A 23,150-nucleotide genomic window follows, 5' to 3' on the forward strand; every position below is an offset into this window, starting at 1 on the left:
ATGAACTTGAACTTCTGAGGCAGCTGCCTCCACCTCATGAATAAATCTGAGATTATAGATCTGCACACCACACCCAGTTCATATGGTCGGTTCTAAGGATCCAGCCCAGTATTCTCCTGAGCTACATTCCCAGCTCCCAGAAAGGCTTTCATGTGGTACAAATAGAACCAAGAAGTAGATAGGATTGTGAAAAAATGGGTGTAAACTTGAACATAACCCAAAATCTACCGGGGGGGGGGGTGGCGGGGGGCCTCAAATAAGCAAGGGACTTTACTGTGGGTGCATGGCTTCCCTCTGGGATAGTGTTCTTTATGTGGAGAAACTCCACACAAGACAGGCTGAGGGAGAGCTGGCAGGGGATCAAGAATGACACAGCATGGAGCCATCCATGGCCAGAGCTGTATTTACCCTAGGAAAGGAAGGCCAAGCTAGGCCGAGCAAGGTCTGAGCCCCACTCAAAGTTCTCCCCAAATTTTGAGAGGTAGACCTATTGGGTAAGCATGAGGGAGACTTGGGAACAGCCAAGCTATTCCCCGAGACATTCAAACGTGCAGGCTCCCATGGGAGGCCCACATCATCAGGCTTACAGTAGGGACGTCACCTGATGCAGAAATTCTCACTTTATCCTAAGCAGACTAATGCAGCAAGGTAGTTCACCCCAAATTTCCCAGCGCAGAAACTTGTTCTGGCTACGTGGGTTCATGCCCAATAGAGCTTGCACTAAAGATACCAGCAATTGCTCTGTTCAAAGCCAGGAACTGTTTATCTCAAACACGGTTTTTAAGGAAATAAAATTTTCTTTTGTTTTTGTTTTGAGATAGGTCCTTGAAAAAGGATGGCTTCAAACTCAACCAAATACCCAAGGATAGCTTTGAACTTCCAATCCTTCGAGTGGGATCACAGGTGTATACAACCAGGCCTAGGTTTATATGGCGCTTGGGAAACAAACCTCCAACTTTGCGCATAGTAGGCAAGCACCCTAACAACTGAGATACATTCCTAGCCGTAAGAAATAAAACTCTATTATTCCCAATTCTCTCCTTTTCAGACTGACAAGCCATCCTGGAGCCAACAGGATGGCACAGTGGGTAAAGGTGCTTGCCACCAATCTCGGCCTGATTTTGATCCCTAGAACCCTCATAGTAGATGGAACTGACTCCCACAGGTTGTCCTCTGACCTCCACACGTGTACACACACTCGCAATTAATGTACAAAAACATTCTTTAAAGAATTCACATTCTGACGCCCTGCCATCCAGGACTTTAACCAGGCTTAATAAAAGTAAAAATTAAAAACATTTAACAATAGTGACTATTGTGTTACCATTTCAATGAGTCCTTTCAGGTCGTAATCTGAGTTGCTCATAGATCAGCATATTTAGAGGGAAAGCCACGTTTGAAGGGGCATGGTAGATAAAAGCAATGTGGAAAAGTTGTTCCCTCTTTTGAGGAATACAGGAAGCAAATCCCTACCCACCACACGTACCTGTATCAAAACATGCTGTTGTAAACTGAACCATAAGAAACCCGAACCAGGCCACTGCATGCAGCACAGCACTCTGCTATCAATAATTGAAGCACAGGAACTAGCAACAGTTCCCACAGGTTTGTTCTTTCCAGGGGAATTCATTTGGATGCCATCAGTCCTACACTAGAGAACGAGATTGTCCAAAGCAACCACCGTTCATCTGTTCGCAAGCAGTATTTCTATCATGTCTCTGGTCCTCCACAGACAGTAATACCAACAAGATTACCCTGTGGTGTTCTTTGATATAGTCAAGTGATGAAATAAACTGCCTTTTGAATTTTAACTCTGATTTATTTTTCAGGAGGGTAAAATGTTTTGCGGTGTGGGACTGTCAATATGTGCTGCCTGACTTCAGAGCCTCTGCAGGACGACCTAGAAAGGCCCAACTTGAAAGGTAGAGGATTATTTTTTTGCAATGTCTGGTTCTTTGCCCATGACATATTCCCATATGGCATTTTTGGATCTGATCAGCTATGTTCTGATTTAGAGGATAAATAACAGATTTAAGTCACATTAAAAAAAATAACCTAGTAAAATTTTAGAAGAAAATTACTATTGCTTTTCTAAGGACATAACTTACGAGAGTGATTTCAAACGCTCCAACAACATAAAATGGAAAATGCTTTGGTTCCTTCCATAACTGCTGTACCAAAGTCTATATCACCTGTAAGTAGCTTACATAGTTAATGTGCATAGCTTGATGAAGGGGGTAAAAATTCCCTCATGAAGCCATTCACCATGGAGGCCACAGACATAATCATTGCCTCCCATAGTCTATTTCCACAGACTGATTGACTGGAGTGCTGGGACTCGACCCAGGGCCTCCTCACACCTACAGGCAGGGGCTGTACCTCTGCCCAACCCAATGCATCCCCACCCTGCCTGTAGAACTCTTGAAATAAGATCTCTCCTGTTAATAGTACATTTATAAATATGCAGTGACGTTTCAGTAGCTATGTACCCTGTCATAATTCTTTTTCCTTGACTTAACCCAAGAAGCTGATCATATTCTATAAAGACATGAGTATCTGCCAGGCATTATTGATGACGCTTTAAAAAAAAAAGAAAAAGAAAACAAGAACAACATTGAAAGAACAAAGTTACAGTGCCTATTACTGTATAGATGACATAGTATATGTAATCACTAATAGTGCTGAACAAAAATGTGTAGTGTCCAATAATAAAAAAATCAGAGCGTATTTATATATTACTGTGCACTGAAAATGAATTCTAGATGTGTATCAATATAACTATTACATCAAATGACAAATTACACCTTAAGCACAAAAATATCTTAAATACCATATATATATATATATATATTTAATAATCCATATGGCAAAAACAAAACCATAAGGTCATGAAATGACAGACTACATATATAACTGTGGTAGAGGTTAACCCTTCGAAGGCAGAGAAGGATAGAGAGCCAATAGCTACAATATTATAGTGTATATACTATTATCTTTCATGTGTATGTGGTTTATATAATAAATATAGAATGAAAAAGACAATAATTAGAACTGATCTATATTTCAAATGCCAAAATACACATGCTGTTTACTGAAAGAAGGAGGCTCTAAAATGGTATATAAACTATACACGTTTTATAGAAACACATATTGCATACTTGAAAGACCAAACAGGATAGAATACAAAATACTAATTTTGGCTTTTCTCAGGGAGTAAAGGTAACCAATCAATTTTGTTTTCCTTTGATTTTTTTTCCTATAGCAAACTTTTCTTACCCAAACCTTAATACTTTTAAGACATTTATGGGATATTAATGGTTATTCCATTTCTTTCAAAATAACAGCCATGCCAGAGCATTTTTATTCTTGATAAATGAGGACTGTTTTTGTTTTCCTGATAGTACGATTGGTACACCTGTAGTCACTGGGTCTACTCACACACTCCCCCAAGCCAAGTGATTATTACTCCACTGAAATGTTTACATACTTTTCTGAAACTCTTCCAGTTTTTTAACAGCTTCATCTCGTTCTTGCCTAATTTTGTCACACTGAAATGAAAAAAAAAAGAAAGAAAGAGATGTTAAACTCATGATGAAATGTAACTTTAACAAGGCAAGAAGCAAGAACAAACCCACAGCAGTGACACTTTTCCTTTCTCTTCTTGTATTTCCAGACACAATCCCTTTCAGTGGCTGGAGAGTTAGCTCAGCAGCGAAGAGCATGTGTTACTCTCACAGAGGACGCCAGCTCAGCTCCCAGCACCCTTGCCACGCAGCTCACAAGTGACTGACTCCAGCTCTGGGGAAGCCTGATGGCCCCTCTGGTCTCCAAGGGTACTGTACTAGGGTGTGTATATACTCACACAGACACACACATGCAGACACAGAATTAAAAATAAAACTAATCTTAAAAAAAAAACTTTCCACAGCCCCAGTAGTACCAGGTGCTAGTGCGACTGGCCTAGTGTGATATATATATACTTTACCCAGCTGAGTTTCTAGGAGTTCCTAGGATAAGGAGTCATTCACTTCTCATTATCTCCTTGTTGGTAACTGACTACCCTTGAGTTAAAATGTATTCCTTTTAAGTTGGTAACACTGACTACTCTTGAGTTAAAATGTATTCCTTTTAAGTTGGTAACCCTGACTACCCTTGAGTTAAAATGTATTCCTTTTAAGTTGGTAACACTGACTACCCTTGAGTTAAAATGTATTCCTTCTTTAAGAGAATATGTATGGCCTGCTACATTAAAGAACCACTGAAATGTCAAAGCCCATCTCAGGGACAGTGAGATGGCTTAGTGTTAGATGAGAGTGTGGGGCAAGCATAAGATTCCATGTTCAGATTCTCAGCATCCATGCAAAAGCCGGCACGGCCACATGTGCTTTTATTCTAGCTTTGGGAGGACGGAGAGAAACAGATTGCGAGAGATCTGGTGTAGAGTAGCAAAGAATGAATGACACTTGAAAATTCTTCCCCAGCGTCCATGTGAGTATGTGGCCACTTGCACACTCACATGCATGAAACACATACACACCTTTATCTGTAGCACACACCCATGAAGGGAACACAACGCTGGTCGCAGGTGCTCGGGGCTGAGTCAGTAAAGCTGACCATTAAATTCTAGCTTAGCTCTCTCTCCTCATACATTAGTCAGGGTGACCACACGTTATTTCCCCTCAGAGGGTGTGATGTTTCATTAAGGTTTCCTATGGGACTCCATCCTCTGTAAAAACATACCCTGTCTTGTAGGGTTTTTTCACACCTGGGTGAGCAATGATAGACCATACAACCTGTAACCATGATAGACCATACAACCTGTAACCATGACAACGCTGACCAGCTGCTTCTGAATGTTCCTCTTATTTTCTGCAACTGGTTCCTGTTTACTTTGGACCTCCCCCAGACTTCTGCCAGGCTGTTCACCCCACTTCCAACAATACACAATAGAGCTAAAGGCTCAAATAGAATCCAAATTTCTGACGAGACCAGAAGACTTGAGTCATGATTGTCCAGTACAACAAAGCTGGTGTTTTACTTTCTAATTAATTCTCTATTTCTCCATCTAGCGTTTCTGCGAGTATGAGGTGTCCTCTGTAGACATATTTTCATCAGGAGATGGTGTTATAAGATGACATAAATCACTTAAGTGTCTCGATGTGCCTCTCAAAATTCCACTTAAAGGAATTTGCCGGGTATCCAGTTCTCGTTTATGTACCCAGTTTTCATTAAAACTTTGCATAATGAGAATGTAAACAGGGGTGGGCCTCAGGATGGGCCTCCTAGTTAGACTGGAAAAGGCACTCAGCAACTTCACACACCAACTACCAACTCAGACTCACATTTTCTGGTCAGCAGTAGTGCCTGGCCTTCACAAGCAGGCCTGTTCCAGCTGCCCAGAGGGGAGACTTAGTGCCGGCACTCTCTGCTCATAAGACCCAGGTGGACACTCTGATTAATAACAGATTTTAGTCCAAGGTGCAGGGAAATGGTTCTGTAGCATCCAGCACACACTAACCTCTAGTTACCAACACAGTTGCAAGCTGTCTCTCAACCCCAGCTGTGCTCTCTCAGGGGTTTGCATGGTGCTTTGCTTTCTATTTTCTGCACCCACATTATGATAGAACTGGCAGCCACTGAATTTACCATCTGCTAGGCTGAAAGGCTGAAAGGGTGGGAGGGGGTTACACATGCTGCAAATGCAGCTTACTGATTCCACACCAGAACTAATCAAAGAGGAGGGATGCACCCACTTACCGAGCAAGAATGCAAACACTCACTTATGACATCATCTCAGGTAAAGGCAGAGACATCCTCCAACTCGTCTCCCTCTCTACCAACATAGAGATATTACAGGGAGCACAGGCACGTGGCACTGCTTTATCTCTGTGCCACAAAGACGCCTGGACCCTTCCTACTCTCTCCTCTACCCTGCCCGGGCAGCTGTACCATCTGTAAAGAACGTCTCTTTTTGTGTTGAGAATTGCTTGTGAAAACTTTGTAATAGCAACAGATGTTCTTTGGACTGCATCATTTAATCGGGAAGCCCAACAATGCTCTATAGCTCAGGGCTGGAGTCGAACCTAGCGGCCTGAGTGCTGGCAGCTTTAAGGAAACTGAATAACATTCCAGCTAGCCTGTAGACTCAGTTTGAATCTTTAGAAAGTGGTAGATGGACTAGAGGTTGGTCTTGGTGGTTTTAAAAGTCCTTTGTATGGGGAGCCTGGGGTATTCTCCAGATACCATCATTAATGTTCACCTAGGCCTGTGAAAAGCTCCCCTCACTTGAGAGCATGGGAGACTGGGCTGCAGTGCAATGGCATGAGCTTGTATCATCCGGCATGAGCAAGATCTAAGGACCAAGGCCATGGGCTACAATGACAGAAAGACTGCAGGATTGTACAGGCAGAACTTGGACAAAAATGCTCACAGCATCAGAACCAGACACCGGGGCCTGCTTTGGACTCTTTGGTGGCACAGAGAGAGGACCGTCGAGTCTGTCTTCCACTTGGTGATCATGGCTCCACTGGCCTGTGCTTTCTGCATCTGTACAGTCTTATCCCTCAGTACAATCAGCCATTCCCGCTACATGGAGTCCTGTTGCTCCCTTTCTTCTTTGGAGTTCTTCTTTCTTCCAATTGAAAATTCTTTCCCTCCAATTCTCACAGGCGATAAAGGAGGAGCAGCCGCCCTCCCCACCCACCCACCCAAGCTGTCACGCAGCAGTCTCCAAACTCTAGGTATTGTGTGTGAGATGGAAGCACATGTCATCAGAACTGAGACCCTCGCTCTTTGTTTCTGGATAGATTGCTGTTAATGAGAGACTCATTTTCACTTTCAAACTGCTAAGTAATTACTTTTTCTCTGGCACAACCACTTGCCACTCCATCTCAAAGAAGCCGCATGTATGTGGATGTATTATGCATGAACAGTTAACATAATGGGTGCAGATCTTGCTCTTTAGAGTGGCTTCTTTATTGATTTTTTTTTTAAAAATAATATACTTGGGACCTTCACCTCTGAATATTATACAAGAGGATGGAACTGTAACAATAGACAACTGAGCCAAGATGCAAACACTATCATATATATTGCTTCTTGAAACAAGTCTTGGGAAGTGTCTGTCTCCCTCTCTTTTTATTCATTGTCCCTGGCAGGCTGACAGAACTGCCTGATGCACTGTGACAGTAACTCACCCAAAGGATTTCTAATCAGCCACTTAAACATTTATGCATTTCAAAACTCAATCCCCGAACATAGCATTAAATATAAATACTATTTAATGGTAGACATTCTTCTATTATACAGATTCCCTTCTTCTACACACTGTGCATGCACATGCTCACATGCACGCACACACACACACACACACACACACACACACACATACCACCAACCCCCTGAGAAATGTGAATGTCACTCCATACAAAGCTCAATGAGGCTTTCCCCTAACACAGGAAAGAAGAAGAAAAAAAAGCCAACCGTAACGGGTTATGACAAAGATTTTGAGCAAGTCACAAGGGCAGGCTCTTCGACTGTGGAAGGGCAACTAATGGTTGAATACGGTGATGAAGACACAGCGAAGAAGCATGTTTTGTTTGGCTGACTCTAAAACACTCAGCCATCTATTTTTGAATGCTCCCCCTCCGCCCCCCCCCCCAGTAGACTTAGAAGAGTTTGTTAACATCGATGCAACAGGCCCTCTGCCCTTCTCACACACTGTTCATTTGTGCCATTTGGAAAATGGGCAAAAATAATGGAAAGAAGCTGTTATCCTCCTGCTAAAGACCAGATAACACGCATAAAAATCTCAGGGTCTTTATGTTTTACCAGACCCCTCAGCACATGGTTGTTTCCTGTTTAACGTTGAGATAATAATAAATCCTCTTGGTTGATGTGACATGAACATAATGGATATACAGATGGTTTATTACAAAAAAAAATATTTTCCTACTTGTAAGAGAGCTCAAGGAGGCTTAGAGATAAGTGACTTGTACATTCATCATTAAAAGAGACTAAACGTTTGCACGTGGGGGGAAAGCAGAAGTTGTGTCACCTTGTCTTTGCTTGTCCCACCCAAACTATAGAAACAATGGTTATATCACAGCTCTTTGTCAACTGGTCTGTGTCCCTTCATTAGTGGAATTATTAAAGAGGTAACCCAATCACAAAAGAACACGCATGATATGCACTCACTGATGAGTGGATATTAGCCCAGAAGCTCAGAATACCCAAGATACAATTTGCAAAAACACATGAAACTCAAGAAGAAGGAAGACCAAAGTGTGGATTCTTTGATCCTTCTTAGAAGGGGAAACAAAATACCCATGAAAGGAGTTACGGAGACAAAGTTCAGAGCAGACCGAAGGAATGACCATCCAGAGACTGCCCTACCTGGCGATTCAGCCCATAAACAACCACCAAACCCAGACACTCTTGCGAATGCCAAGAGACTGCTGACAGGAGCCTGATACAGCTGTCTCCTGAGAGGTTCTGCCAGTGCCTGACAAATACAGAAGTGAAGGCTCATAGCCATCCATTGGACGGAGCACAGGTTCCCCAATGAAGGAGCTAGAGAAAGTACCCAAGGAGCTGAAGGGGCTTGCAGCCCCATAGGAGGAACAACAATATGAACTAACCAGTACCCCCAGAGCTCCCTGGGACTAAACCACCAATCAAATAAAACACATGGTGGGACTCATGGCTTTAGCTGCATATGTGGCAGAAAATGACCTAGTAGGTCATCAATGGGAGGAGAGGCCCTTGGTCCTATGAAGGTTCTATGCCCCAGTGTAGGGGAATGCCAGGGACAGGAAGTAGAAGTGGATAGGTTAGGGAGCAGGGGGGGAGGGGAGGAGATAGGGGATTTTTCAGAGGGGAAACTAGGAAAGGGGATAACATTTGAAATGTAAATAAAGAAAATATCTATTAAAAAATAAAATGCAAAAAAACACTTTCATATATTTCCCTTCATTATTTGGTGGCCGGAAGGCATTCAGCCAACAGATTTTCCTTCAATCACCTTCCGTATAAACTCAAACAGATCCCGATTCCATCTTCATAGATTTCTATGAAAACCACAAAATGACCGACATCCATTGTTGGGGTGGGAGAAAGGGTTACAGAGGAAGAAATTGGTTAAAACAGTAGCCTAGAGTTGGGAGATGGGTTAGGGAGATTGCCTCCTATCCTGGTGACCTGAGGTAGATCCCTGAACCCAAATGGTAGAAGGAGAGCTCTGGCTGGCTCCAGCAAGTTGTTGCCTGACTTCCACATATGTACTATAGCATGCCACACTGACATACATACACATACACATAGGCTAAATAGATAAATGCAACAACAACAAAACCCACTGGTCCACCCCTAAACCTTACATTCCTCTTCTTCCAGGACTCTGCCATAACTTATATATGTATATATACGTACATGAATTTTCCTAGTAAGAGATTCATTTGATACTTAGATTTCAGTCTTTCAATATAAACTAACCAGGGGTGCAATTGTGACCAGAAAAGTATTGGTTCTGATACATTTGCTGTGAAAAATTCATACATTAGTATTAAAAAGATAGAGATACTCAGTATGTAAGGAGCTTGCCGCCCAACATTGAAAAGACCTCCCAAGTTTTATCCCTTGAGCCCACATAAGATACCTGGGTGTGGTGGCACAAACTTGTGACCCCAGAACTGAGGAGGCACAGCCTACTGGATCCTCGTGGGCTTGCTGGCCAGCTGGCCTCGCCAATTGGTGAAGTTGTAAGCCAATGAGAGGACATGTCTCAAACGGAACAATACCAGAGGAATAATAGATACCTGAGATTGTCCTCTGACCTCCTCACATATGCAAATGACCACACACACACAACAAAGACACACACACATACATTAAAACAAAACCAGGGCCTTTGTAAAATTAGTCAATTTACTCTCTTAAGTTTACCTGTTTATAAAAAAAAGCATGGAGGTTGGAAGACCCAAGTACGAATCTAGACTGCCACTAATCTTCTGTAAGTTCTCGGGGAAACTCACTTTCTCTAGCTCTTATTTTTGCATGTGTAAAATGAGGCTAAAACTGTCTGTCTGAACCATTTGTCATGGAGGTCAGAGGACAGAGACCCCGTACTGCTCTCTAAGTAAACAGAGCCTTTTGAGTTGCTGCCTTGTGCAGAACTTGTATCCTTTGAGGAGGCTGTAGCGGCCACCAAGGTCTGATTAAGAGGAAGCAGATCTGTTGTCTCTTATCAGCACGGTTCCTGGCCTGGCAACAAGGACAACTAGACTTCCAGACGCACAGCCGGGAGTCATACCTTGCCATTTTTTCCCCTCCCTCTACTCTGCCAAATTTCCCTACATTGAATCAACTATGATAAAAAGGGAAGAATCCTTCTGATGACTGCCCACAATGGATTTAATTTAACTGTGGGCTGGGACCCCACAGAGGAAAGATGGTTGCCTGTATTTGTTGATGTAGACAGGATAAAGCTCACACAGCCGGGTACAAGAAAGTGCTTTCCCAGAGAAAACGATGTCCTCCATTTACGGCCTCCGGAACTAAAGCTGCTTTTACTCATTCTATGTCGTATAAAAGGCTTTTATTATACACTTCTCTCCTTTGTAACGACCTCCCCCCTTTTGGGGAAAAAGTCTGCAATAATAAGCAAGGCAGTCTGTTAATAGAAGGTAAACAGAGTAGGGTAGACTTAAAACCACTCACTCGCCTTTGTCTTACCCAACGCACAGCATTCCATATTGCTTTCAGCTCTTTTCTTCTCCTTTCTGTTAATAGTTATTTTTAAAGAATTAGGACAGAAACAGGTCAATAATGCCTACAGATGCTGCAAGTCTGTCAGGCCATCCTCTGCTCAGAGAGCAAGGAAATGGTTTACTGGGCCGGTCCTTCTTTTAACCAACCTGTAATCCCGTGTGCACAACAGACAGTTCACTGCAAACCTCACCAGAGAAAGTGGCTCTGGGTTAAACAGGTGTGGTCATGCCAAGAGGGAGAGCAGGTGTTACAGACCACTATTTCAGAGCATGTCAGGGTCCACGGATAATCATGGATTAAGAAACAGAAAAGAGAAACCAAACCAAACCAAACCAAACCATGCAATCTCTTCCCTCTTCTGTTGCAGGGTTTTCTGTCCCTTGCTTTCTCGGGTGCACGAAGCAATAACAGTCCTCCTATCTTATTTAACACACTTTTTACTTATTACTACTGTGTGTATAATTTATGTAAGTGCGAAGCACATATGTGCACATGAGTGGAGACCCAAATATAACCTTGGGGAGATGGTCCTTGCCTTCTACCATGGGTTCTGGGGATCAGACTTGAGACTTGGTTTCTACAGCAAGGGTTTTTAACCTGCTGAGCCATTTTGTCTCTTCGACCTCCTTGGCTCCTCCCCTCCCTATTCAGTCAAAAGTAGATGCAAAGCAGACTCTGTCAACCTCCTCCTGGAACTGAAGGCTGGTTAGACCTCTGAACAAAGGGCAGCAAAATACCTACCCTGAGCACCCCAGGAAATTAACTTTAAAATGTGAGATTCTAGGACCCAGGGTCTAGGCACACCCTCTCAACTACTTGACGTCCCTGGGACTTCTGTGCTGGGGGCGGGGGGGGGGGGGAGGAGGATATGATGACAGATCTGGAAATCTTTCGAACTATTCTCCATGGTCTTCTTGCTTTAGAAAGAAAGTTATTAGTTCCCTTTCCACTTGGATTTTTTTTCCAATTACCCCCATCTCACCATCCCCTCTGTAGTTGAAGAGAGGAAGGAAGACGCTCGTCTCATTTCAGAGACAAGGCACAACGGAGGGCTCAGATATGGCACAGTGTTTGAAGGTGCTTGCTGCTCTTATAGAGGACCCAAGTTCAGTTCCCAGCACACACCATGGGTGGAGCAGCTACTAGCCTCCTCTGGTACCTGCACTCATATCCACACACCTACATAACAGATACACCCATACATATAATTAAGATAAAATAAATATTGTTAAAAGCAAGAGAGCCTTAAAAACTAGATTTAAAGTAACATTCTAAAAAACAAATATAATAGTAACTGAGCTAAAGCACTCACCATTACTACCATCAGCCAAACTATACCCAGGCAATTGGTAAACTAATGTCTGAAAAAGTCTAATGTAATTCTTAAGAGCCCAATAAATTAAGTCTGAATATACTACAGATTTTACAACTATTTAGGTGACTATTAACTGTTGTTATAACTCCTGTTCTGAAATTTAAAGATGAGGCATCATGATTATAGCAATCATAATCTCGTTCTTATTTAAAAACTATTCTTAATCCATGCTCTGCTAGGGATACAGTTTTAAAATATTTTGCCTATCTTATTTGATACAATCATGTTATTTAGTGATTTCAAGTAAAAAAAAATACATTTTAAATGTTTATATAATTTTAAAGACAAACTCATTCTTCTTGTTTATCTGTCCCCATTTTGTTTTCTGTTCATATATCCTATTTTTATATTTCCCACTTCAGCTGACAGGAGGGAAGAGTGCACACGTACATACATAAACATTCACAAATCTCCACTTGCTTTTTGATACAAGATCTCAGTCTATAGCCCAGGCTATCCTCAAACTCACAGCAATCCTCCTGCCTTAGCCTCCCAAGTACTAGGATGACACAGTTACAAAGCTCTCACATACAGCAAACATTCACAATCTTAAGATTTTTAAGAGACAAAAAAAAAAAAAAGGACCACTCACAAAAGGAAACAGAATCCGTTTATTTAATAGTTCAAAACAAAGCTTGCAGATCCTGTGAAAATATTCGTTGTACTTCCTGTCCAGTCACACTGTGTGTTTATTATTCCCTCTGTAGTCACATTTTGTGCTTATCATTCACACAGATAGCATAAGCAAACACACAAAAAGGTATATGGAGACAATTAGCTAAATATCAATACGTAGCTCCCTCCAGCATCCAACAGATCTGGGTCCTAGCTCATCACCAGCATCCCAAGTCTGACTATTTGAGAAAAGTACAATCCCTGAGTCCTTGCATGGCTTGGCTTGGCACCTGGCTACACACTTAGCTGCGTCCTTAATCTCCCAAGGCAATGCCCACTGTAGCAAGCCTGCTATTCTTTACCATCTGGAGCCTGGAGTTGATATTAGCTTGAAACACACATGCAAGAGAAAAGAAATGGGGGGGGGGGGGCGATCCTCTCTCATTCACTGAAATTGGTGGCTAAGCAATGCATTGTGCTGCCTAGAGAGTCACACTTGTAAGAAAAGGGAGGGTTATCCTACGAACCTTCTCCTTTGTTTTCTGGTTCTCTGCTCGAAGGTCTTCATATTCGCCAATGGCTAAAAGAAAAAGAAAAGCAACATTACAACTCTTGGAAGTTCACTGTGAGAAAACATGTGACCTCGGTGGAGCCCCCCCCCCCCCAAGTTACTGTTCCTTAAGTTTGGAGGAGTGGAGAGGCTTTCAGAGGGCTTCTGCTGACAGGTCTCAGATGAGAGCCAACTACACTAGGCCATCAGGAAGACCCAGAAGTGAGCCCTGAAAAGCCCTCCTGATGCTCAGAACTTCGTGTGAAGCGCTCAAGCCCTGCCTGCAGTCCTCTCAGACACCATTTACCTGCGGCACTCACATCAGAGGCTTACTCGGAAAATCAAGTTTGCTTGTACATTCAACTCTACATCACTTGTCTACTTTATTCAGAGCTGAAAGTTCGTGGGATGGGCGGGCATCTGGCTGAGGCTATCTGCTTCCAGGTGAGATGGGCAATGGGGCCTGTCATGCCAGAAACCTGTACCCTTCATTTCACAAAAGAGGGAATGTGAGTTCCCAGCTGTGTGGGGAACTACTTATGGAGTAGCCTGAACCCCCATACTCATAATTTAGTAAAAATACCATTGTAGGCCTCCTCAGAGTTGAGACTACAAAGCTTGAAACCAGGACCTGAGACTGACAATGAGCCTCTGGGGCCAGCCTAGTCCACCAGCCACTGGGCAAGACTGACACTGAGAGCTAGAAAACCACTGGGCTGCACGTTCACCCTTGTAAACATTTTAATTGGGATTTACCTTTTAAAAGTAGCTCCGTTTTCTTTTTTTTTTAAATGCTTCCTGCTTTCATTAATAATCTTAAGACAGAAATAAAAACCTGAAGCCAATAACTTCAATGACATCCCAGATGGGTACCAGGCATGGTGACACAATGCCTGTAATTCCAGCATTAGGAAGATCTAGGCAGGAGAGTCCACCCTGGTCTACAACAACCAGGTCTCAACCTTCCTCCTCCTCCCCCCCCCCAAAGAAAAGAACATCCCAGATAACCTAGCCATCAGCTCTAGAAATGTATGCTTACCACATGGGCAGAGAATGCCCCATCAACAACACGGTAAGAGACCAGCTTCATTTCCTCCAGCAGTGACCCACAAGACTTGGGACACGTGCTATGACAGTAATGCTCAAACTGCACGACAGAAGCCACATAACCACACAAGGTTCTGAGAATTAGGCCACTGGTCAAACAGCTCTGGACACACATGTAAGATAAAGCCCTTTAGAAAACTATCAGCAGGAACGATTTGATGAAGCACAAAATGAAGCCCCCCCAAGCATAGGCTGATGTGGTGCTCCACACACGCATCCCAACAACTGAGTGTGAGCTAATTTGTCCTAGAACCTAGAAAATCATCGAAATGTGCCCCCCTTTAGCAAAAGCTGAGAAAGAGAATCCTAAATATGCATTGATGCCGCTGGGTAGTGTGGCTTATGGTCATGGCCCCAAATACTGTTTTACCTAATACTGCTTCAACAACACAAAGATAAAAAGATCTTATTAAGAGACTTTGACTTCAATTACTTAGCGTTTGAATGTATCTGCAGAGTTAGGTAGATGGCTCTGCTTGCTGCACAAGCATGAAGAATTCAGCTGGAACCCCTAGAACCCACATAAAGACAGACAGGCACAGCAGCAGCACAAATCTCTAACCCTGTATTCCTATGTGGACAGGAGACTCCTTGGGAGCCTGAGGGATAGCCAGCCTGGCACACACCATGGTCGCAAAAAAAAAAACAAAAAAAAAAAAACAAAAAACAAAAAACAACAACAAAAAGAGGCAAGAGCCTCAAACAAGGTAGACGGTAGGGACTGACACCCAAGGTTATCCCCATATGTGACATATATGACTGCTATATGTGCCTGCATTTATACACACACATATACGGCATATACTCCCACACAATTTAAAAATCAAAATTGGGGCCAGTGAAATGGCCCACAGAGTAAAAGTACTTTGCCACCAAGCCTGACAGAGTTCAATCCCGAGTGTCTGCACCATGGAAGGAAAGAACCAACAGCCAATTAGTCCTCTGACTTCCACTCATGCACCGTGGCATATATGAGTGTGCGTGCGTGCATGCGTGTGCGCAAGAGCACGTTGGTGAGTGAGTGCGCGAGTGCACACACACACACACACACACACACACACACTGATTTAACACTGTATTATTAGTGACCTACTTTACAGACATACATATAAGCAATAGTGGCTTATAAAACTATCATCTCGTATTGACACTAAGAAATAAGGTTTCTTTTTCTATTTACAACATCAAATAATGTCTTGGAAAGCTTTTCTAAGCTATTCACACCATGCATCCATTATACTGCCAATAGATTCGGACAAAACATGGTAAACTCCTAATTGCTGGCTCTTTATTAAAAGCATTAATTAAGAACTCTTCACCTACCATACCTGAATAGAAACCACAGAAGAGATGCTTTCTTATAACTATGTAAGACTGTAACAACAACAACAACAATAAAGGCAGGTACTTAAGGGAAGATGCAGACGGAGTTAGATGACCTTGGTCACAGTTGGGGGTAACAGTGGGGGAGGGATGAGGCACAGATGGAAAGAAAAAAAATGTTTATTTCTGTAAAGTTAAAAAAACAACAACAAAGCTCACTTCCCAAACAGTGTTCATGCCCACACACAAATGCACACACACAAATGCACACACACAAATGCACACACACAAATGCATATACATGAACATAACCTCATTATCACCAGTGAAGTGGTCTTCGTTACTTGGGTACTTCATTTTTAAAATATATGTGTATGTATGTCTGTGCAAATAAATGTAGTTTCCTGCAGAGGCCAGAAGGAGGCACTGGGCCACCTAGAGCTGAAGTTAGGGGTGATTGTAAGCCACCTGATGTGGGTGCTGCAAACCAAACTCAGGTCATCCCTGACAACAGTGAGGTCTCTTCTCTCTCCAGCCCAAACAGCTACTCCTTTGATGGCATGTTAAAAGGCTGCACGGAAAGCATTTTTTTATTGCCTCAGAACTGGCTAGCAGCTTGAAACACTTAAAATAAGTGTGTACACAGCTCAATTTGGCAGAAGGAGTCTTTTTGAATCAATGACTCAGACAAATGGGATGAGTCCCTTCCTATGGGAAGAGCCTCACAGCCTGGAAAGACTTTACACCCCAGTTTACCAGCTCCATGCATGTCACTGTATCCGATGGAACACTAATTAAATGAGCACGTACTGGCTGGGAACACCCCTGTGCAAGTCGATCCGGCTCACTGAACCTCAGCTTCCTAGCATATGAATTTGGTAATCTTATCCTGAGCAGTAAAAGAGCTAACATATAATCCTGAGTGTACAACACAAGAATGCCCTAGGTTTCAAGCTTACTATTGCCGCCCACACCTCCCAAGAAAATGGCAGGCTGAAAAAAAAAAAAAAAAGTCCCTGAAAGCAGGAGACTGCTATCCTCCACTGAGTAAGAGTGCGGAAGCAAGCTAATGTGGTAGAAGCCCTTTGTTGTAATGAATCCTGGCAAGGGTGTGGAAGCATGCCTGAGAACCAGACCTTTCAATCCTAGAAGCACACTTGAGCCAGCCGGGAAACTTAGCAATGGCAGGGCCCCGAACCCCTCTCCTACCCCAGACTGATTTACCAAGTGTGAGGTGGAGTTTGGGCATCTTTACTGTTTTGTTTTTAAAGAAGCGAGTTCCCTAATGTGCAGTCGGTGTGAGGAATGGCTGCTTAACAGTATGAACTAGATAGAAAGGGGGGATGCTGGAGAAAACAAGGAGAATGCTGGGCAGAGCATGTGCTTCGAGAATCACGCTGGTTTTCCATTTTCTAAACCCTTAGTGCCGAAGGAAGCCATTTCTTCCAAAGCCACAAACACAACACAGACAGCCCAGGAAGAAACTAGGTAGTCATAGCTGTCTCAGAAACGTGACAACTCAACTTCCTAACGATGAGCTGCCCACGCCACCCCTGGAGAAGGTCAACAACCATCACAGCTACCCTAGAACTGCCTGCTTTAGCCCTCCAGTTCCAGCAAACCTCTGGGGACCAGGCAGGCCACTGACCCTACTCCTCTCTAGCACTGTCCCCAGATCAGAGCTTTCCACAATGCTTTCTGTAACTGCACAGTCCAGCGTGGCAGCCCTTAGCCACCAGCAGCTACTTAGGTTTTAATCAATTATAATAAAGTGCAAAGGTTGTGCAGTAGCCACATTTCCCAGGTAGCTACTGCCTACCACACCGGACACAGAGTCTCACCAACACAGCATCAGCTTCCACGGGCCTATATTGTTCTTGGCACCTCTGTTTGGATGCCCCATGAGCAACTCCGTCTGCTATAACTGTCAACTTAGTACTTCCACTTCATCAAAACTTCCCGTCGCCTGTATTCAGAATCTCCTACCATTCATTCAGCATTAAATTACTCCTTGAAAGGCCACCTAACTACCTTCAAACTCCTCCAGTGTGGAAGAAGTGTCTCGCCTATGTGTTCTTCCTCAGCCACCAGTCTCAGTGTCCTCATCAGACTTTCCACAGTGACACCCGCTGATCTACCTCTAGTACCCTTCTGCTGCCAGTTGATTCTTGCTCTTCTTATCCATTGAAATTTCATTTTCTTACTTAAAAACCTCCAAAGACTTTACTATGGATTTCTTAAACCCCACTTTTCGTCCTACCACTCAACCCCTTCCCTGTGTCTCTGGGAATGTTTTCTGCTCTGCCTGTGGAATCTCCCCCAGTGTCTCCCTTTGCAACAGCGATCCAACTGTCATTTCTCCTAGGGAGTTGTTCTTGTACGTCTCAGGCAAACCCAGCACTTACATCTTAATATGCTAACAAAGCACCTTACTCATTAGAGGCTGAGCATCCTGAATACCACGCTCTAGCGTGCGGATGGTCCAACATTGAAACCTTTTTGAGGGCTCAGTTCTAGATTTTGGAGCATTTGAGACTTAACATTTTCCTATCAGGGATGCTTAAATGGTAAAGACTTCAGAAATATTCCAAAATCCAAAGGGAACCAACGTGAGAGATCCTAAACCTGTTCCTCTGCCCAAATCCTTGGACATAACATGAGGCATGTATGTCTGCTTGCCTTTTCTCCTCAACTCAATTGGCTGTGGCCTGCCTTATGGCTGCAGAATACAGGCATGGAGTCTAGGCCTATGCAGAGGAAATAAACAGAAGGTTCAGGCAGAACCGAGATTCTGTGCAAACTAACTGAGCCAAATATTAACAAATGTATTTCAGAAGTGAAGATGTGGATGCAAAAGGGAATCACATGTGTGGCAGGAACTAAAGGCAGTCCTGACTCCCAGAGTCAGTCACAGCATCTGATACTGCCAAGAGTTACTGTGTAACCCGACAGCACACTAGATAGCCTTGTTTATCTGTTTGCACGTCCACTTTGCACTGAGGAGGAAGGCTGGATCTGCACTCACAGGAACATGCTCAACAGCCACCACACAGGGTCTCTCACACTGAGACACAATAAAAATAAAGCCTTAAATAACAATCAAATGTATCCAGGAAGAAAAGCACAATGTTGCCATTTCCTGACATTTCCTAATGCAGAGTCCCACCCAAGGGCTGAGTCCGCCTGTCAGACTCAGGAGCCTTGAAACCTTACTAATGGGAGATGAGAACACGTCATAAAGGAACTGCTCAATTAGGACAGGCTCCCCTTCTGTTCACGTCCCAGCGGATGCTCCACTTAGAGCCAGAGTTGAGAGGGAATCCATTTATACCTCCCTTGTTAATTAAATCATTATAAAAGCCAGGGGTGGGGTGGGGGGACCGCTGGGAAAGCTGATCAAAAAAAACAAAGGTGACAGATTTCCTATCAGGAAAGAAATTACGGCAAACCTGAGCTTCATCAACGCTAGGTGAAACACAGTTCAGTGCTAATAAAGAAGAATGCTGAAGAAGTACTCTCAACAAACCACAAGAATGGCTTCAAATTAAAATCAGGAAGAAAGAAAACCTAAGAGCTTCGTGATATATTATCTATTATATATATATATATACATATGGTACATCTATATTAAAATATACTACGTGTGTGTGTGTGGTGTCTAGCCTAGCATGTAGACTTGTACGTCATACATTCTTCATAACAACAACAAAAAGGCAAATAAATGACACAATCTTCTTGATTCACCAGAGAATTTGAGGTCACAGGACAAGCCCCACCCCAGCCACTGTTGACACAGGGCAGTACAGAGGAATACAATTTATCCCTGTGAATTCCATGAACACCTACAAGAAACCCCTGCTGCTGGAGAGCTAGGACCCAGACAGGAAGATCTAGGCTGTGTTTGCCCATGTGCTTGGTTTGTACAGGTTTGAGTTTAAAAGGCCCTGGGGGTGGGGAGGTGGAAGAACAGGTTAGTAGGGAAAGGATATTTTATTTCAAGTTCTAGACTGCTAAGAGGCTCCTGATATTTCCAGTGGATGACGAAACATAGCCAGCCACTCTACGAAGGCTGCCTACAGAGTCTTCCTGGGTTTTGTTTGTTTGTTTTTTGCTTTTGGTTTTGTGGTACACATATGTGTGCATGTGTGTGCGTGCGTTTGTGTGTGTGTGTGTGTGTGTGTGTGTGTGTGTGTGTGTGTTTTGAGGCAAGGTCTTTTACTATAAAGTCCTGGCTGCCATGGAGCTCACTATGTAGACCAGGCTGTCCTCACACTCAGTTAGTTATCTGCCTGTCTCTGGCTCCCCATCCTGGGATTAAAGGTATGGCTATCATGCCCAGCTTGTCACTCTATTCTTAAGACTTGCTCTCAAGAGAAACTACTTTACCTAACAAACTTGTAGAAGGGAAGTACCTTTATCTCCATGCCTTATGGCTCCCCTGAGGGTCAGGGGTTGGGTGCATGACACAAAAATAAAACTGAGAACTTGTGAGATCACAGCTCTGGGCAGGCTCACTAACTCCCAATCCCAGGCAATGATGTAATCACAGAACATAGAGATGCCCATGCCTTACCACCACAAGTGTTTACAGGAGATTTCTTAATAATTTAAAAATTTAGGAGTACCCAAGATGTTCTTCAATAAGTGGATGAATAAACAATACACAACTTGTGTAGTGGAACATCATTCATTGGAGAGACATGAGCTATCAAGCCACAAACAGACTTACATACTGCTAAGTGACACAATCAATATGGAAGGTCACATCCATGGCATGATTCCAACTGCAACATTCTGGACCTGTGGTAGCTAGCAGTAGAGAAATGAGCAATGAGTGACAAGAGTATACTGGGATTAGGGATCAGGGAAACTATTCTGTGTGGCACCCATAATGGTGGATACAGTCATATACTGTTTAGATCCTCTACAAAGAGTGAACCCTGGGCCAGCAAGATGGACGAGTTCATTCAGGTGCTTGCCACAAGTCTGGAGAAGTGAGTTTTGATCCTCAGAACCCAGGTAACGGTGAAAATAGGGACCCAAGTCCACCAAGTTGTCCTCTGACCTCCACATGTACTCCATGACCCACACTTCATACACACATGCACATAGACATACATACACACACACACACTATAAAATATAAGTAAGCCCTATTGTAAACTATAGACATTGGTTAACAAGAATACATCAACGTTGGCTTAACTAATGAAAGTCTAAAGCATAACAGGATTCGAAATACACATTCTTTTTAGATCTCTCAAATCTATCTTGAATTTTTCTTGTACTCCAGAATATATACATAGTTATTTGTAAGTTTTAAAAAGTTTTTTCTACAGTTACATGAATACAGAAATGTGTATAAGAATATAAGCAACATTATCGTTTCAGTAAATCTGAATTTTATACACTTTAGATAGAGAGCTAATGAGATAGCTCAGTGGGTAAGCGTGCTTACACCAGGAAGACATGAGTCCAAACCCCCAAAACCTATGAAAAAAAAAAAAAAAGCAAGTGTGGTCACACACGTCTTTCTAACCCATTCCTGTGAGGGTATATGCAGAGATACAAGGATTTCTGGAGCTTGCTAGCCACCACCCTAGCTCCACTCTCAAGAGAATAAAGCAGAGTTATAGATCAGTATACCTCTCTACCCTCTGCATGTGTACCTGCACACACACACCTGCACACACACACATGCACACACATGTACACATACACCTACATACCTGCACATATACATCTACACACCTGCACATGTACACAGACACCTACACAATATACCAACACATCTGCAACTACACACACATACACCTGCATACCTGCATCTATATACACACCTGCCCAATATACCTACATACCTCCATCTAGAAACACACACACAATATACCTACACACCTGCAGACACACACACACATGCATACCTGCATGCATATATACACAGAAAAAAATTAAATGCATTTTAAAAAAAACCACAAAGGCAGCAGGGGATTTACTCTAGGATTAGTCACCATGAACACTCAGATCTCAAAATGCCACTTGTAGTTGGTCGTTGTCACTGTTGTTGTCAATTCCAGAATGGGAGAGGCAGAGGCAGAAGGACCACTGCAGATTTGGGATCAGCCTGGTCTTCATACTTAGTACTAATGGTCTAGCCTAGTCTATAAAGTAAGGTCCTGTCTCAAGAGAAAGAACGAACAAGGGAGGGGGGAGATAGGGAGACAGAGAGAAAAAGAGAGGGAAGGAGAGAAAGAGGGAGAGAGAGGAAGAGAGAGAGGAGAAGAGAGAGAGAAGGGAATAACACAAAATAATCTGCTATCGTCCTATAATCACCAATTATTCTCCTGTATCCTTTGTTATCCCTAGATTACTTAGAGCACCCAGTTCAATGTGAAGTCTACATGATAGATATACCATCTAGATAAATTAGAGAACCTAATTTAGTGTGATATCTATGCAACAGTCATTGTATTACTTCTAGATTACTTAGAGCCCTAATTCAGTGTGAAGTCTATGCAACAACTGTTATAGTGTATCTAGAGCGCTTTGAGCACCTAACTCAGTGTGAAGTCTACACAATAGTTGTTACATTATTTGAGACAAATTATAGGGAAAAGCATCTGTACATGCTCATTTTTCAGATTTCTCTTTTTAAATGTTTATATTATTACTTTTATGTGCATGGATGTTTTGCTTGCATGTGTGTATGTGCACCAGATTTGTGCCTGGTGCCCACAGAGGCCAGTCGACCACATTGGATAGTTTCAATCTGAAGTTGATTGGATCTATACATGTGGACTCAGTGGAGATTGTAGGCAGATACACAGAATTCCTACATACCCCCTTAATGCATTTTGTGCTAGCATTTTGTGCGCCCTGTTGACAACACGATAAGGCAAAGCCCACATTTTATTCAGATTCCCTTAGTTTTATCTTTGCCCTTTTTGTATACTAGTATCTTGATAAGATATCTCACTCCATTTAAATGTGCTATATCCTTGGGTGCTTCTCCACCCTGGTCTCTACTTTTACGACCTTGATAAGTTCCTCTTGTTATATTAAGTATTTTTTGGTTTGGGAGTTGGGGTTGTTTAGGGTTTTTTTTGGGGGGGGGGTCAGTGAGGTGACAGGAACAAGGTCTCATGTAGCCCAGTCTAGCCTAGCTGAGGTTGACTCTGGCCCTGTGTGCCCCTTTGACACTGCCATGCCCAGACTGTTGCTTCTCCCTTGGTGGACACTGGGCAGTTTCAAGGAGTGTTGCTCAGGCTTTGAGTAGAATCTGATGTTTTCCTCAAGAGTACATGAGACTCCAAGATTTTTAAGGGAAAGTCAGATAAGATGCCATTTTTATCATATCCTATACTCTATCTCACTACACACACAGTGCTTTGTGTCCTGTTATATCTTGTCTGT

At 42.9% G+C, this 23,150-nt stretch overlaps 1 protein-coding gene across 3 annotated transcripts in view; it reads right to left on the reverse strand.

The window, feature by feature from the left end:
- The window catches only part of Shtn1 (shootin 1), a 102,767-nt gene that overhangs the window by 73,989 nt on the left and 5,628 nt on the right, over positions 1-23,150 (reverse strand). For all 3 annotated transcript variants that reach the window (XR_386512.3, NM_175172.4, NM_001114312.1), the window contains exons 2-3: positions 13,285-13,337; positions 3,488-3,548 (exon numbers count right to left, since the gene is read on the reverse strand). Coding sequence is in view for 2 of the 3 variants with exons in the window: in NM_175172.4 (NP_780381.1) it covers positions 3,488-3,548; positions 13,285-13,337 (114 nt within the window). In the remaining variant the exon portion in view is untranslated. The remainder of the gene's footprint in view (positions 1-3,487; positions 3,549-13,284; positions 13,338-23,150) is intronic.

This window comes from Mus musculus, chromosome 19, assembly GCF_000001635.26.
Source record: "Mus musculus strain C57BL/6J chromosome 19, GRCm38.p6 C57BL/6J".
NCBI lineage: Eukaryota > Metazoa > Chordata > Mammalia > Rodentia > Muridae > Mus > Mus musculus.